The 17,747-nt window shown below is 42.4% G+C and overlaps 1 protein-coding gene across 1 annotated transcript in view; it reads right to left on the bottom strand.

Moving 5' to 3' along the window:
- Positions 1-4,166: 4,166 nt before the first annotated feature.
- LOC145356190 (leucine-rich repeat-containing protein 43-like) overlaps positions 4,167-17,747 on the bottom strand; it is a 39,481-nt gene continuing 25,900 nt past the window's right edge. Inside the window, 6 exon segments of the mRNA XM_080208801.1 lie at positions 4,167-4,335; positions 8,274-8,379; positions 12,495-12,718; positions 12,720-12,729; positions 13,525-13,605; positions 14,518-14,657. Of these exon segments, the coding sequence (XP_080064927.1) occupies positions 4,181-4,335; positions 8,274-8,379; positions 12,495-12,718; positions 12,720-12,729; positions 13,525-13,605; positions 14,518-14,657 (716 nt within the window). The 3' untranslated portion in view covers positions 4,167-4,180.

The raw sequence follows: 17,747 nt of genomic DNA, 5'->3' as shown, positions 1-17,747 counted from the left end.
ATCCAAAGTGTCGGGGTCTGTAAACATCCCCCTCCTGGGAATGGGATATATGAATTGTGGCTGCTTCCTGGGGAAGCTACACACACCTACAAGATTCACATATACGGAACGGCTTCTCTTGTGGTTTATTAAAATCTCTGGCTGGCCTGCTAGCTACAATCAATTACCATCCAACGCTGATTTCCAATTAACTGCTGTATAGGAAATATATCGGTGAGCATGCCTACACGTGGCATCTGTGTATACCGTTAGGTACCTGACCAGAAACTCCAAGGCATTTTATGCAGTTAGCCAGACCCCAACTTTTCCATTTGATTTAGCATTAGGGTGAACATAAGATGTTTCACTCCAGGTATGATTTAAATGATCCACTAGGGAGCTTTTATTAAAGCAAACTTTATATAAGAACACAGAATATAACACAAAGAATTAGCATAACTTTTATCAATCAAAATACTTAAACATGACAAAGTATAGTTTTTAACAGCTAGCTATCTCTATTTTTTCAATTTAACATTATTTCCCATAGACATAAATCCCTTCTTTAGAACCAATTAGCACATAAACCAAAGGTAGTTACATGGGTACTAGATTTCCAGCTGTATTCAGAGATCCAGACAGTAGTTTCCAGAGAAGAACATATCCTCAAACAGCAGAACTTCAGAGAGATAAACCTCATCTCTGGCAGCTCCCAGTCTCTAGACTTCAGAGACAGAAAGGCATGCCTCTCTCTGCAGCTTCTAAAGCAATAGCTTCACAGAGAAAAAGGTTTTTTCCTGGCAGATTCCAGTCTCCAACTTCAGAGAGGGCAAAAGAGAGGCACTGCTCTTGAACAACTTAAAGCAGCATCTGACTTGATTCCTCTGTGTAAACATGGTTAGCAGGGTATGGCCTTTGTCTGCCTGCTACAGCCTCCTCGCTACAGGCCCCTCATTCCTCAGCACGCCTGCCCACCTTCCTGCACCTCATGTGGCTCCTGCCCCGGACAGTTGGCCTCCTCTCCTACTCACTGGAGCAGGTACCTGCCGTGGAGAAGACAATCTCCAAATTCTCTCTACAAATGGCGTGGTACCCACACAGTGACTGAAGCTCCAGTTGTTGGACCCTCCCCCTGAGGGATTAGCCTGATTATGAACAGTAACAACCTCCAAAAGAAAGAGTTGCCAGTAGCCTCACCTGTTAAAGCTGGTCATAGAGCCTTTACATCCATCCTGAAAATCATTGAGCTTTCCACTGGAAACGTTTATGAGAGCATTGGGAACATTTTATTGCTGCCAATTAATGAGCTTAAACAGCCTCTAATTAGCCATTTCAAAATGGCGTGTGGGCCGTTGGTTTTGGGCCCTGCCTGTTGCTGTATTGTTTGCGGATCAGTAGATTGGGTTAGTGACCTAGTGTCATCACACCAGGATATTCCGTTTCTGCAGGCTTATGGTATTCCTGCTTTCACAACGTGACATTCAGCCCTCGGTCTTTTTCAGAAGTGTTGTCTCGAACTTCCAGATCTGCAGAGACTGAGCAAGGCTGACACCCAAAAGACCTTGAACTCTTTTTGGGTGAAAATAGTGTCCAATTTTGTTCATTTTCTGGATTTTGGTTGGGCTTAAAAATGGCGCCTGATTCCTGGCAGAGACAGGGCATTGCATCCTTCATGTGAATGACCAGATTCAGTCTGGTTTGTACCCCTGGTAGAGTGCTGAATTCTGCCGAAAGTTCCACGTACAAACTGGGGAGTCCAGCTCTGCGAAATCATTAACCACAAAGCACTGGTGACACGATTTTCCCATCTAGATCTAAATCCCATGGTTTCCTGCGACACATGCCACCAGGAATTCACGCTGTATTACGCAATCCTGTCCTCATGACGAGATGGAGCGGTGGGTATGATGTTTTGTGTGGTGGGATGGGCTGGATGACTCGCCCATCGCCATCATATTCAGGCCCTATTTCTAAAAGGTGTCCGGCTGTTACTGACTCACTGTTAAAGGTGGCAAACGGACTTCCAGGAACACTCTGAAGAAAGAAGGTGAAACTTCTTGAAGACTCTAAAACTGAGATCCACCTGGGTGAGTGCCCCCCCCCCCCCCTCCCCCTCACCCCCCCCCTCCCCCCCGCCCCCAGCACTGACTGATACGTGTTGCAGGGTCTACAGCCCCAGGCTTTATTAAGATGACGTTTGCACATTACATTGGTCCAGACATGTTCTGGCTGGTGTGATTTCCCACTGGATTCTTGGATAATTTGGAATGGGGTGGCGGTGGGGGGTGGATTCTGGTCAGGCCAATGTCTGCATCCCGTTGTCAGGATGCCAAGTGGTTTCACACCAGCCTGTGCCAGGGCTTGTGGCCTGCCATGCTAGGCAGGAACAGAAGGTCCCATCTTCATTTAATGCCAAGGTGAAACTTCTTGGACCTTCTACTGCATTCTTGGGACTGCTCACCATCACCTTTTCAAGGGTAATTAGTGATGAGAAACATTCCCTGGCCTAACTGGAAAAGCTCACAGCCTGTGAAACAACAAGAGAAGCTTTTGTGGTGGCAAAGCCTACACTTACCTCTCCACAAGAGTATCTCTCTCATGGTGGGAGTGGCAGATGAGCTTGGAAATCACAGGTGCTGCCCCAGAACATGCCCCCCCCCCCCCCCCACCCCCACTTCCCCCATTTTTACAGGGGCAGGAATGAGGCCAGTTTGTGTTTGGAACATACATGTTTCAGGCAGGAAGCTAGCATTTAAACCATCAACTGCCCCAAGTCGTCAGATTTTGACAACCAGGCATGTGAACCTGAAGTGTTACTGTGCAGAGTAGACCAGGAACAAGTAGGTCTGAACTGCATGCATTTATTCAAATAGCGAGGGCTCCCTTATGGATAGGCCCTTTGTTGGAGGCCTGATGCCCTTTGGGGCAGAATAGGTGTCTTTGGGGATTATGTCCTTGAATTAGATGTTTGTTGTTATAAGGGTTTATGTAGTTGAAGGAATGTAGATGTAGTAAATGGGTTTTTATGAATGAGAATTTTTTTTCAATATAATGAAGTCTGTGATAGACGCTTTGAACTCTATTCCACAACAGGACTTTATTTTATCCTATCTCTGCATGAGTCCTGAGGTCTGGCCATGGTGGCTAGTGAGTGAGTTGGCATAATAGGCAGAAGCGCAAAGGGTACTGAAGCAAGAGTTGTCAGGAATTGGCATTAAATTTCCAAAGGAGCAATAAAGGAGCACAGATTTGGGTACAAGGGCACACCTTGGCATAGAGGGTGTGAGGGACCAGGGGTGGGTGTGGGCCATGGGATTGCATGACTGGGACATGTGGACAGTGAGGGGGGGGGGTGGCGGGCTGAGGGCTGGAAGAAAGCTTTAATGTTTTATTCTTAAAAAAAAATTGGAAACAGTGCCAGAGCCCCAGGGCAGCCCAGACTGCACCCACACCCAGCAACCTCCTCACTATCACAGGGGCACCCACCCCAACATCTAATACAGTGACCCACCCCCACTCCCACCTCACCCAAAATTCTGATGACTGGTCTCCTATTAGTAAAAGTCAGATTCTGGTAGCCAATAATCTCTCCTGATTCCGAATTACCAACTTGTGGCTAAGACCCTGACTGATGTATTTCATGGGTTCCTCATTTGTCATGTGCTGAATATTATAATATTTACCTCAGTTACACAATTGGAGTAGAGTCGTACAGACTTGTAATATCATTGTCCACTTGACTTTGTGCATCATCACACTCATCTGGGCACACACCAAGGGCTACCTCTCTGAAGGTAATGCTGATCTGCTATCGATCATAACAGAAGCCAGAAAATAAATACGGCACGGTGGCACAGTGGTTAGCACTGCTGCCTCACAGTGCCAGGGACGCTGTAGAGTTTGTACATTCTCCCTGCGGGTTTCCTCTGGGTGCTCCAGTTTCCTCTCATAGTCTGAAAGACGTGTTGGTTAGGTGTGTTGACCCAAACAGGTGCTGGACTAGGGGAACTTCTCTGCAGTGTTAATGCAAGCTTTACTTGTGACTAATAAATAAATAAACTTTATCTTGAACCTTCTAGAATAATCATGATCAAAAGAATCAAGAAAGGCTTTAAGCAGATTCAACGTAGTGGCAATTACTTTATTGTTGAATTTCAAAATGTAAAAGAATTGCAGCTCTGCCTCTTTATTGTCAAGGTAATCAAGAGAATGAAGAATGAGTTCCATATAACTCATTCACTGCATCTGCTACTGTCGACCACTTCTGTAGCTGTAACTTAAAGTTAACAAAGAGATGCTTGGGCTTGGTTGCCTCCAAAACTCCTGAATCAACTTCTCTTTTTCCTTTCGCCTTCTCTGAAAAAAAATCAAAAAGACACAAACAGTTCATTGTGGATTCACAGAACACGAATTCAGTCATTTCAACAGTATGCCAGCAGTGAGTCAGGAGTAATTAGTTTTTGTCTGGAATCATGTGAAACCCTCTGGTTCCCCCTATTATAGTCCACTATGAAGGGAATAATTGCACCTTACAACATGTGGTTACAATATCCAATTCAAGAGAACCTTGGTCAGTTCTTGGGAATTACCAATCTTTTGATTAATTAATTAAATGTTGCAAATAGCCTTACATTAACATTGCAGTGAAGTCACTGTGAAAATCCCCTAGTCGCTAGTCTGTTCGGATACACTGAGGGGGAATTTAGTTTGGCCAATGCGCCCCAACCAGCACATCTTTCAGACTGTGGGAGGAAACTGGAGCACCCAGATGAAACCCATGCAGATACGGGGAGAACGTGCAGACTCCGCACAGACAGTGATGCAAACCGGGAATTGAACCCAGGTCCCTGGCGCTGTGAGGCAGCAGCACTAGCCATAGTTATCTATACAAATTAAACACATTGGAAAAGAATGTGAACCGTGACAGTGGCAATTATTGACTTGATTGGAAAATTATAACATTTTGGGACTCACACAGGGAACGGTTGCTTTCTAAGTTCTTTCAACCATAATGTACTGAGAGGCTTGGAATTGGAAATTGTCCTGGGCTGTATGACTCACATTGAAGGTATTCTGTAAATATTACATGATTCGCAATTGTATTGAAGCATCTCAGAGCATAACTTGATCTATGTAGATAATTTAAATATTATTGCCTTGTGGTGACCATTATGGAATGTCTGTAATGTTCCTTTGATTGCATTGAAGTGGATCAGAGTGCAACATGATCGATGTAGAAAACTTGAATAATGTTGCACTTTCTGTGATCACCATTATGAAATGTTTTGTAAACTTCTTTTAGATAATCCATGAAGCACTGCTGCTTCATAGCTCTGTGGGACTCGGGTTCAATTTGGGTGACAGTCTGTGCAGAGTCTACACATTCTCCCTGTGTCTGTGTGGGTTTCCTCCCACAGTCCAAAGATATGGTCGTTAGATGAGTCTGCCATGGAAAATATATAGGGTTATGGGAATAGGGCCAGGGGAAAATTGCTCTGTCAGAGTCGGCGCAGAATCAATGGACCAAAAGGTCTTTTCTGCACTGTATGTGGATATGTTTTTTGCAAAACAAAAAGCTATCAATAAATCAATAACTATACATTTCCTGTTGCAATGGATTAGCTTCTCATGGTAAGAAATACAAGTTTTACACATTTCTTTTGCATTATCACATTTGACCTTGTTATTGTTATATATGAATTACTGAAGTTTATTTGTGTAAGGGTGTTCTCATCATTCTTATTTGTTGGAAGTTTTGATACTTCCTTTAACTTCTTTCCCTCTTTTTAAGAGCTAACCATGCTATTGTATGATTAGCCCTTCTGCACTAACATTGGGTGGCCTGCCATTGGCAGGTGGTGGGATGTTCTGACCTGCTGCTGTCAATGGATTTTCCCATTTTTCACACCCTCCCCACGAGGCCAGCCATGGTGGTGGGAGTCACCATTGGTGGGACTGGAAAACCCCGTCGGCGGGAAGGGGCCAGCAAATTTCAGCCACTGGAAGGAAGAACGAGGGGAAGCAACATAAGTGAAATAGAGCAATTCTAAAGGAGGAACCATGAGCCAAGAGACTTAAGAGTTCACAAACACCAACCTTTGAAAGTGGTGGAACAACTTAAAAAGGCTGTTTAAAAAATTGCTTACATGATCCTCATCTTTGTAAATCAAAGCAGCACAGAGAACAAAAGCAAGGCAATTATGGTACATAGTTATAAAGCATTGGTTTTAGGCCTCAGTTAGACTGTTGTGTCCGATTCAGGGCACCACATTGAAGGATGGTTGTCAAGGAGAAGGTGCAGAGGAGAGTTACGAGCTTTACTGGAATGATAGCAGGGATTAGGGGGATAGTAGCATAGTGGTAATGTCAGTGGATTGGTAATAGGGCTGGGCTAATGCTTCTGGAGATGTGAGTTCAAATCCCATCATGGCAGCTAGGAGTTATTTAGATTCAGTTCATTAATAAATCTGGATCAAAATATTAGTCTCTGTAATGATGATCATAAAACTGTCACATTGCCATGAACACTCATCTAATTCACTACTGTCCTTCAGTGGGTGTTGGAGGAGTCTGCCATCCTTACTTGGTCTGGCCTGTGCGTGATCCCAGATCCACAGCAACAGGAGTGACTCTTAACAGCCAACTGGAATAGTTTAGCACGACACTCAGTCCTTTCAAACCATTACAATAAAGTACACTACGGGAGTAACTACACCACATTAACTGCAGCAGACCCAGAAGGTGGCTCACCAAGGGCAATGAGGAATAGGTAATAGATGCTGGCCTTGCCTATGACACTCATGTTTTATGAATGAATCAGATCAAAAAAAAATCACACGGAGAGACTAATGAAGCTGAGAATATTCTAAGAGCAGGTTAAAGTTAAGTTTTGGTAGAGGTGTTCAAAATCATGGAGACTTTTGATATTTATGGAGTCTTGTTTTCAGTGGCAGGCTGGCCAGCAAGGAGAGGACACTGATTTCAGGTAAATGGTAAAAGAACCAGGTGGAAGTTGGAGAGAATTTTTTTTTTTTGCAGACAGTTCTTTAGGATGTGGAATGCCTGAAACGTTGGCAAGTTGATTTAATAGTAAACCTTAAAAAGAAACTGAATAATTAATTTGATTTAATTAATTAGAACTAGAAATAAAAAGCAAGGGAATGAGAATAATCATGTAGCTTTATCAGCAAACTGGCAGATATTATGGCCCAAATGACCTCTCATATTCTATGAAGCTATGATTTTCCTGCTGTAAGAGGTTTAAATGGCCTGGAACTTTAATAAACACCTCTACAATAATAATACTTTTACAGCACATTGGTTAACCTCCCTTGTGATTGCTCATTGCAGCATAGTTGATGATGTTTCTTATGGTCCATATATCGCCTTATCCAAATCCTCTCTCGATCACTATAGTTAGCTCAGAAATGTTATTAAGTAAATAAACTGCATACATTTCTGAAAAAAAGTCATTTATTTTTCTTCCTGTGTGTAATTTTTGTTGTTTGTTATCATTAACACTGGTCCATGTGCCGTGTTCTTCATATTGCATCACTTTGTGGTGAAAATGACACTTCCTGTAATAAATCTATACCTCACACACTTATAATTTGACCTCAGGTTCACAAAGTCTTGAGTTAATGTCCTACTGGGTTTAAGGTGAGAGGGGAGAGATACAGAAGTGTCTAGAGGGGCAATTCTTTCACACAGAGCATGGTGAGTGTCTGGAAACAAGCTGCCAGAGGTAGTAGTAGAGGCAGGTACAATTTTGTCTTTTAAAATGCATTTAGATATTTACATGGGTACGATGGGTATAGAGGGATATGGGCCAAATGCAGGCAATTGCGATTAGTTTAGGGGTTTTAAAAAAAGGCGGCATGGACAAGTTGGGCCAAAGGGCCTGTTTCCATGCTGTAAACTTTTATGACTATGACCCTACAGCTGGCCGATTTCCATCTCTGCTCCATGCAGCCATCACCCTGATAGCTTCCCTTCCTTTACCTGGCAAATTACTTTATTCATTTTGTTTCCTTATCAAAGTCAGTGCCAAATGTTGTATCGGGTGTCAAAGGTTAATGCCCAATTGTGATTTCAGTGCACACTAGCATCAGTATTTTCAATTATTCATTATTTTAAAATGATTATTGCAAATTATTATTAAATAACAGACAATATGTCTAGGAAGTAATATAATCAGAATTCACTAACTGATTAAACAACTGGGTACAAATCATCTGACCAAGTGAAGGGCAACAGGATGGCACATTGGTATCAGAAACAATTACTGCACTTACTGTTATCTGGTATGTCTTTTGATTTACTTTTTCTACGTGTCCCCGAGTCTTTCCCCAATTTTGAATCGTCATCTTTTTTCTTTGCACCTTTGCCCTTTTTAGTCTCCTGTGGAGGAATTATGGACATTTACAGCTTCATAAAACCAAATGAAAAGGTTAATATCGAACTATTATAACTGCCACAGTGATTGGCTGTTTGCTGCCTGCGACAAAAAATGAAGATACTTGGAAGCGATATTGGCTCTTTCCTCCAAAGGTGTGGGTCTTCTGAGGGCGAACTCTGACCTCCTCATAACACCTTTCTGTAATTAGGTTGGAAAAAGATAAAGCACAGGGAATTAAAGATAACCTTGTGACATGGGTTGGTAATTGGCCTGAAGGCAGAGGACAGAGGCAAGGGATAAAGAGAATGTTCAGTGATTGACAGACAGGCTGTGACAAATGGTCTTCATGATGTGGGATGAAGGAACAGCATTTCCAAAAGTTTGTGGGTTTACTATCAATAAACTGGTTGAACTTTAACCTGGTGTTGAGAGACTTCTTACAAATGGTCTTCCCCAGGGGTCTGTATCAGGGAGCCTCATCTGCATGACTGACAGATGAAGGAATGGACATTTAAGAACATAAGAAATAGGAGCAGGAGTAGGCCATCTAGCCCTTCGAGCCTGCCCCGCCATTCAATAAGATCATGGCTGATCTGTCGCGGCTCAGTTCCACCTTCCTGCCCTCTCCCCATAACCCTTAATCAATAACTTCGATGGTGGAGTTAAAGTAGAGAATCACATATCCAAGTTTGCTGACGATGTGAAGATAAGTAATATTAAAGGCAGTTGAAATAGAAGCATAAAATTACAAACCATTATGAATAGATTAAGGGCAAGATTTTCCAGACCCCCATGTTTTCTGATGGTGGAATTGCCCACCAGTGGGATATTCCAGTCCCATCAATGTCTGCGGCATTTTGAGTGACTTGCTAATCCTGCTACCAGGGATCCTGTTGTGGGGCGGGGGGAGCGGGTGAGGATTGCTTTTGGAGGCACTGGAAGATCCCAACAATGGGAAGGACTAGAAAGCCCTATCCTAAGTGAATCTTTGGGAGGGAATGGACTAATGGTATTATTGCTAACCTATTAATCCAGAAACTCAGCTAATGTTCTGGGAACCCAGGTTTGAATCCTGCCATGGCGGATGGTGGAATTTGAATTCAATAAAAAAAAATCTGGAATTAATAATCTACTGATGACCATGAAGCCATTGTCAATTGTTGGAAAAACCCACCTGGTTCACTAATGTCCTTTAGGGAAGGAAATCTGCCGTCCTTACCTGGTCTGGCCAACATGTGACTCCAGGGCTACAGCAATATGGTTGACTCTCAACTGCCCTCCAAAGGCAACTAGGGATGGGCAATAAATGCTGGCCAGTCAGCCGTGCCCATAAATGAATAAAAAAAAATCTGGGGCAAATGGTTTTTAGCATCGGCAGACAGGAGATTGTCCACTTAGAACATAACATCGGTGATTTGGAGTTGGGGACCAAGTGTAGGGTGTCAAAATTCACAGATGACACTAAATGAGTGGCAGAGAACGTTGGAAGTTTGCAAAGGGATATAGATAGTCTAAGTGAGTGGGCTAGGGTCTGGCAGATGGACTACAATGTTGGTAATCCATTTTGGTAAGAATAACAGCAAAATAGACTATTATTTAAATAGTAAAAAATTGCAGCATGCTGCTGTGCAAAGGGACTGTCCTTGTGCAAGAATCACAAGGAGTTGGTTTGCGGGTGCAGCAGGTAATTAAGAAGGCAAATAGAATTTTGTCCTTCATTGCGAGAGGGATGGAGTTTAAAAACAGTGAGGTTATGTTGCAGTTGTATAAGGTACTGGTGAAGCCACACCTGGAATATTGTGTACAGTTTTGGTTTCCTTACTTGAGAAAGGATATACTGACACTGGAGGGGGTGCTGAGGAGATTCACTAGGTTGATTCCAGAGTTGAAAGAGTTAGCTTATGAGGAGAGACTGAGTAAACTGAGGCTATACTCCTTGGAATTTAGAAGAATGAAGGGAGATGTTATAGAAACATAAGATTCTGAAGGGAATAGATAAGATAGAAGTTGTTTCCACTGGCAGGTGAAACCAGACCTAGGAGGCATAGCCTCAATATAAGGGGGAACAGATTTAGGACTGAGTGGAGAACTTCTTCACACAAAGGGTTGTGAATTCCCTGCCCAGTGAAGCAGTTGAAGCTACCTCATTGTATGTTTTTAAGTCAAGGATAGATAAATTTTTGACAGTAAAGGAATTAAGGGTTATGGTGAATGGACAGGTAAGTGGAGCTAAGTCCACAAATGGCAGAGCAGGCTCGAGGGGCCAGGTGGCCTATTCCTTCTCCTAGTTCTTATGTAGAACTTAAAAAAAGAGTAGGTTGGAGCACTTTCTAAATAGTGAAAGGCTCGAAACAATGACAGTTCAGAATGATTGAGGAACCTGTGTATGTAGATAGTTAAAATGTCATATACAGTTATAAAAAAGAATCAAGAAAACTAAAGGAATGTCCAGCTCTCTATCTGGAGAACTTTAATGCAAGGGGTTACACATTCTCTTCAGCTAGACCACACACAAGGTATTGTAAGCAATACTGGGCACCACACCTTAAATTGGAATTGGAAGGAGTGTAGCTGTTGCAAGTGTGAGCAAAAAGATGATGCAGACTAGATGGGCTGAATGGCCTCCTTCTGTACTGTAGAAATTCCGTGATTCTATGACTTTTGTCCATCTAGCTAAACTAGTGTTGGTCCTGGCATGCTTACAACGTATGCCGCCAGTAATATTTCCTCCTACAATTAGGAACTTGCCACTAGGACAGGAAATGATGCGCTGCTACAGGATTTATTTGCAGCTCAAAGAACCAGGTGTCAACAGGAACTATTTATCTGTTGATCTACAGGATGGATAATCATGGCACAATTTCTCAGTGGGCTGTTTCAGAATACAGATCTCACATTTACAGAGGTGGCAGTACAATGTTGTTTACAAGGAGCTCTCTTTGGGATAGAGAGCAGGTGTTATCTGAGATAGTTCCACAGTCAGTGTGGAAATAAGCAAACAAGGCAGTAAGTGCCACCTCCAATTACCCTGCACAGCAACTCAGTTCTGCAAGACGTTTAATGATTTCATCAGGTAAGGTACGAGGAGGAGATTATATATTCTGAGGATACAATGGTGGGCGCCTCCTCGTATATTGGAGTCCCGTCAGAAGCCCACAACTCATACCAGGTGATTCGGGCACAGGTAAATGGGTCAAAATGAATTCGGAGATGTGGGCAGGTTTGTCTTATTGGAATATCATAGGAAAACCAGCACTAACTTTTTAAAAATTCATTCGTGGGACATAGCGTCTCTGGCTGGCCAGCATTTATTGCCCATCCCTAGTTGCCCTTGTTCAAAGGACAGTTGAGAGTCAGCCATATTGATATTGCTCTGGAATCACATGTAGGCCAGACCAGGTAAGGACAACAGATTTCCTTCCCTAAAGAACATTAGTGAACTGGATGGGTTTTTCCCAACAATCGACAATGGTTTCACAGTCATCAGTAGATTCTGAATTCCAGATAATTTTTATTGAATGCAAATTTCACCATCTGCTGTGATGGGATTCGAACACATTTCGCAGAATATTAGCTGAGTTTCTGGATTAATCTTCTAGCGATAATTCCACTAGGCCAACGTATTCCCAAACTACAAATGAATTAACAAACCGCAAGGATAAAGAATCATGTAAATTAATTATAATATTAATATTATACTCCTTAAACCTTAATTAGCCTGTAGACAGCTGACAGCTATCAGGCTATTCTACTCTACGTGCTGTATATCTAATATCTCTGGTACAACGGACAGAGTGAGGAAACTTTATCTTGTCATGATTCTGAGATCAGTTATCTATTGGGTTTAGCACATTTTAGTTACAAAAACTTCATCTCTGTCTTGACAGTTAGGCAACTGATCACAATTAAAACAGAGTGTACAATAAACTAGCATTTGACAAAATATTATTCTCTTGCGTTTTTCTGTTAAAAACTACATTCTTTCGGGTGAATTTACTATTAGCTCACCATCTGAACTTTGTCGATATGGTTACACAGTAACATGCCTTTTAGCTCTTATTTTAGATGTACATATTTGTATTTATAAGATCAAGAGAAACCAGGGTTTGTATTGTACCTTGATGTCTGGCGTCGGCAAGTTCACTTTTTCCTCAATTTTAGAAACGCCTAAATCACAAAGCATCTCAATGTAGTGATTTCCTTTCATAATGGAGTGCAGATTGATATGATAACTGCCGAGTATTTTCTGAATGGGTGGATCACTCCGAAACAAAGCAGGTGTCTTTTTTTTCTCCTTGTCAGTGTCTATTTCCTTTGCATTCTTGTTGCTGTCTTTGCCTCCCTAGTTCCTCCTCAAAAAATATACATTATAGCCAAATCAACACTTGCAAACACCAAAAAAACAAGCATTTTTATACTATTGTTTAATGATTGGCACCCTTAGCTTGGCACAAAAACCGACAAGCTGGTAGCATTGAGTCTATGACTAGATGAGGTGGCACATTGGCACAGTGGTTAGCCCTGCTGCCTCAGAGCGTGAGGGACCCAGGTTCAATTCCAGTCTCGGGTGACTGTCTGCATGGAGTTTGCACATTCTCCTCATCTCTGTGTGGGTTTCCTCTGGATGCTCCAGTTTCCTCACACGTTCCAAAAATAAGTGGTTTAGGTTGATTAGCCATGCTAAAATTGACCCTTGGTGTCAAGAGGATTGACTCACCTGACGAAGGGGCAAACCCCAATCGCTAGTGGGTTGACTATCAAGTAAACTTGTTGGACTTTAACCTGGTGTTGTGAGACTTCTTACTTCAAGGAGATTAGCAGAGTCCCCTTACGGGGATAGAACCTGGATGGGATTGATGTCGATACAGGACTGACGGGCCAAATGGCCATGTTCTGCACTGCTGGAATTCTATGACTAACATCACTAATCACATCCAAGGGTCTTTGCCCAAATTGAAACATTAAATCCCTGTGATTATGATATTAAAGAACAATATTTCCTCAACATTTTGAGGATTTCTAAGTGAGAAAAGATATTTTCAATGTGCAGTATAGAAAATTATTTCATCTGGTTGAAAGAATGGATATGATAGAACTCTCTCCTTTTCTTTCCTGATATAGATTTGCATATGCACTATTGCTACAACCTTTGCAGAATTGCGAGCTTTCCCTTTCACAGTAGTTTCTGGAATCTTGCCCTCCTCTGCCTCGATTGGCCAGGAAAGGATCTATTAAAACAAACAAGACTTTAATCTCAAAATAAAACGATCACCTAACAAATGTTCAATCTGAGAATTAGATCACATCATCAAGCAAAGTTAAATGCAATACAAAAGTTGCAAAATCCACCAAGATTTCAATGTTCCACAAAAGTACACTGAGTTCATAAGATAGTACAATCCATACAGTCCAGAAAGAGGCCATTCGGCCCATTGACACCAACAACAGTCCTACCCATACCCTATCCCCAAAACCCCACATATTTACTGTGCTAATCCCTCTAACATACACATCCTGGGACACTAAGGAACAATTTAGCATGGCCAATCAACCTAACCCACACATCTTTAGACTGTGGGAGGAAACCAGGGCACCCAGGGGAAACCCATGCAGACACAGGGAGAACGTGCAAAATCGACACAGACAGCGACCCAAGCCGGGAATTGAATCCGGGTCCCTGGAGCTGTGAGGCAGCAGTGCTAACCACTGTGCCACCCATGATGATGCCTGATCTATGGGGCCTCTCAGCCCCATTCACTATAAAAAGAAAAATAGGAGTCTTAAATGAATATCGCTATGAGGGGAAATGAGAAATTCTACACTCACTCCGACTGGGGTTTCTACCCACAGTTTTCTGTAATGGATTGAACTGTCTCAAACCCACAGATAGATTTTGACTACAAAATTCTAGATCTGGGTCATCAGGCGTTCATCGGAACAAAGTCACTGTCCAAGGTTACAGAGGTTTTTTCATTGTGGCACGAGAAAAGATTCATAACATCCACATCAACATCAATCAGCAACTAAAACTCAAAGAAACCCAGGCTATGATTGCATGTGTAGAAATATGAAAGCAAGTTTCAGAAAATGTCAGATTAGTGACAAAACAGAATTACCAGCTGATTCTAAACAAAGCTTACCGTTTCTTCGATTACAGTTACTGTGATCCCATTCAGTAGCAATTGCTTGAGGGCATGCAATTCTTTCACCAGGTGAATCCTGGAATAGTCATATACGAGAGGATCTCCCCACGGTTTTTGAGGTAACTTGTAATTAAACACTGAAGAGAAAATGATATTAAAAATACATATACGGATACATTTTGTAGCTTACTTTTCTTTTCACTTGTTTCCCATCACCTTACATAAGAGGAGTGTAGGAAATAGTGTAAGGCATCTGTATTGATGCACTGTCAGAAACTTCATTAGTGAACAGGACATAGACAGGCTGGTAGATTGGGCAGATAGATGGCAAATGGAATTTAATCCGGAGAAATGCGAGGTGATGCACTTTGGCCGGAATAATGTGGAGGGGAGTTATACGATAAAAGGTAGAACTATCCGGAGTATAGATACGCAGAGAGACCTGGGGGTGCAAGTGCATAAGTCCCTGAAGGTGTCGGTACAGGTGCAGAATGTGATGAGGAAAGCGTATGGTATGTTAGCCTTCATAGGAAGAGGTATAGAATATAAGAGTAGGAGTCAGATGTTGCAGTTGTATAGAACGTTGGTTAGGCCTCACTTGGAGTACTGCGTCCAGTTCTGGTCGCCGTACTACCGGAAGGATGTAGAGATCCTGGAGAGAGTGCAGAGGAGATTTACCAGGATGTTGCCTGGTATGGAAGGGCTGTCTTACGAGGAAAGATTGGATGAACTTGGGCTGTTTTCCCTTGAGAGACGTCGGCTGAGGGGGGATCTAATAGAGGTTTATAAGATTATGAAGGGGATAGATAGAGTAAATGGTGGTAAGCTTTTTCCGCTACAAGAAATGGATAGAACGAGGGGTCACGGGCTTAGGGTGAGGGGGGCTAGGTATAAGACAAATATTAGAGGGCAGTTTTTCACGCAAAGGGTAGTGGGGGTGTGGAATGCACTGCCGAGTAAGGTGGTGGAAGCAGGCACGCTAGGGTTGTTTAAGAGTCACTTAGACAGCCATATGAGCGGGCTACATATAGGGGGATATAGTAGGCCTTACTGAACATTGTAGGCTTGGGAATATGTTTTGCCTCAGGAATGTTAGTCTTTGCCTGTTTAATAATGAATTTTTTTGTCTCCACAGGCATTTAAGTCCAGCAAGGGGCATGCAGGCGGCAGGTTGTAGTGGGCTGCTCTTGGATGTTGCTTCGGGAGTTGCCTATTGCTTCATGTCGTTAGTGTGCTTAAACTGGACCATCTCGAGGGCAACATGACAGCTCAGAGACTATCTCTGTTGCTGTGCGGACACATGGATTTGGGCCTGTGTCTGTGGGAGTTTGCACGTTCTCCCCGTGGTTGCGTGGGTTTCCTCCGGGTGCTCCGGTTTCCTCCCACATCCCCCAAAGATGTGCTTTTAGGCTGATTGATTGGGTACTAAAATTGTCCCTAAATTGGACCTCCCTGATCCTCGCACGTTAGGCGTAGACTAAAATCATGAATAGGTCACTGAGATAGTAGGACGGCGGCGCGGGCTCGTTGGGCCGAAGGGCCTGTTTCCCGTGCTGTGTTGTTCTTTGTTCTTTGTTCTGAATGAAAAGGGATTTATTTAGTGATCTTTAAGAGCAGCAACATGTTTGCAGCTAGCTCTAAAATACCTCTGCCTAGGAGAGCTCCTCTCCCTGGGGAGAATTCCCCACTCTGAGTCCTGACTGGTCAAATAGGCCAGGTGACCCTTACTCTGCTGTGTTGCCCTCAAAGGGAAGAATCACCACTGCATCAGCAATAGACAGCAGAACAACATAAAGTGAAAGAGGAAGGAATATTTCCCAGCAGAAATATTAAAAGCTTATGGATTAAAAAAAACAAATAAAAATGGAAAGAATGTAAGTCGGAAGAGATTGAAAAGATGGGATTGAAAGAAACATGGGTGACATGGCCTGAACTGTACCATATTTTCAGTAAGTATGCCCAATTTTGCAGGAATGTTTAGTTTGTCTTAGTTTGGCATTAATTCACCTCCGTTAAAAACAAGAGCTGCAGTGGGGTAACCAATAATATAGAAATTTTTGATAACGATAAATCTGAATCTATCTGTATTTTCTCTGCCACATGTCACCAATTGTGTCTTCGGCAGACACAAAGCTCTTAATTTACATTTTAGCATACTTCTAAAAATTTATTAAACAGCTCAATCATTCATCTATCTTTCACACATAACCTATATTTATTATCTCTTTTATTAAACTTTGAATGATTGTCTTTTGAGTTGCTGAAAGTTTGGGATGTTATCCACATCACAGAATCAGCAGCAGTAATACTTATTTTTAGCCTGTTCCTCTTATTCATCACTATATTCACCCTCCAATCCCAAAAATTGATATTCTGTCATCTGTGGTTGTCCTGCAGTAAAAGTGAAAGTCTTTCCTGTCTTTATTTTATTTATCATAGTTTTGCAGAGCTGTATCTTTTTACCCACTTAAAGCACAGTCTATGAGATGATTTGATTTGATGAGTCTAGGCTGCATCAATCTGGATAGATTAGAAAGACAAGGAGGCCTCTGTAAAAGTTGTGTTGTTTTGACAGAGCATCACTGTCCCCCAGAACAAGTTGAAGGCTCGTGTAATTGTTGTGGAATTATTTCAAACGTTCAAAAGAGAGTCAGATAAGTTAGAATCCTACAGTGCAGAAGGAGGCCATTCAACCCATCAAGACTGCACCAATCAGGCCCTATCCCCATGCATTTACCCTAGCTCACGCACCCCCCCCAACACTAAAGAGCAATTTAGCAAAGCCAATCCACCTAACCTGTACATAGATAGACTGCAGGAGGAAACCAAAGCATCCAAAGGAAACCCATGCAGACACGGAGCGAACGTGCAAACTACACAGTGACCCAAGCCGAGAATCGCACCCAGGTTCCTGGTGCTATGAGGCAGCAGTGCTAACCATTGTGCTACCATGCCAAGTTCTTAGCTGATGTGGATATCGCTGCACATAATATATAGGTGGGATGTTTATTGAGGGATCTCCTGGACAGTATGCTCATCCAGAAATCATTTTAATTATGCTTAAGGTTCAGAGAGGATTTTTCAAAATTTAATTTTCCCTGTCAGTGTGTTAATTTTTGCTTCTCCCAGGAGCTGGTGTGCCTACTCGCAGGCACCTAGAGCCACAATATGGAACCAATTCAGTGGGCCAGCTGATATTCATTATTTTTATCTCTTTGTATTTGAAA

Source organism: Carcharhinus amblyrhynchos, chromosome 20 (assembly GCF_965287045.1).
Source record: "Carcharhinus amblyrhynchos chromosome 20, sCarAmb.v2.hapA, whole genome shotgun sequence".
Lineage (NCBI taxonomy): Eukaryota > Metazoa > Chordata > Chondrichthyes > Carcharhiniformes > Carcharhinidae > Carcharhinus > Carcharhinus amblyrhynchos.
The sequence above is the reverse complement of the archived record's forward strand: the minus strand, read 5'-3'. Positions and strand labels throughout refer to the sequence as shown.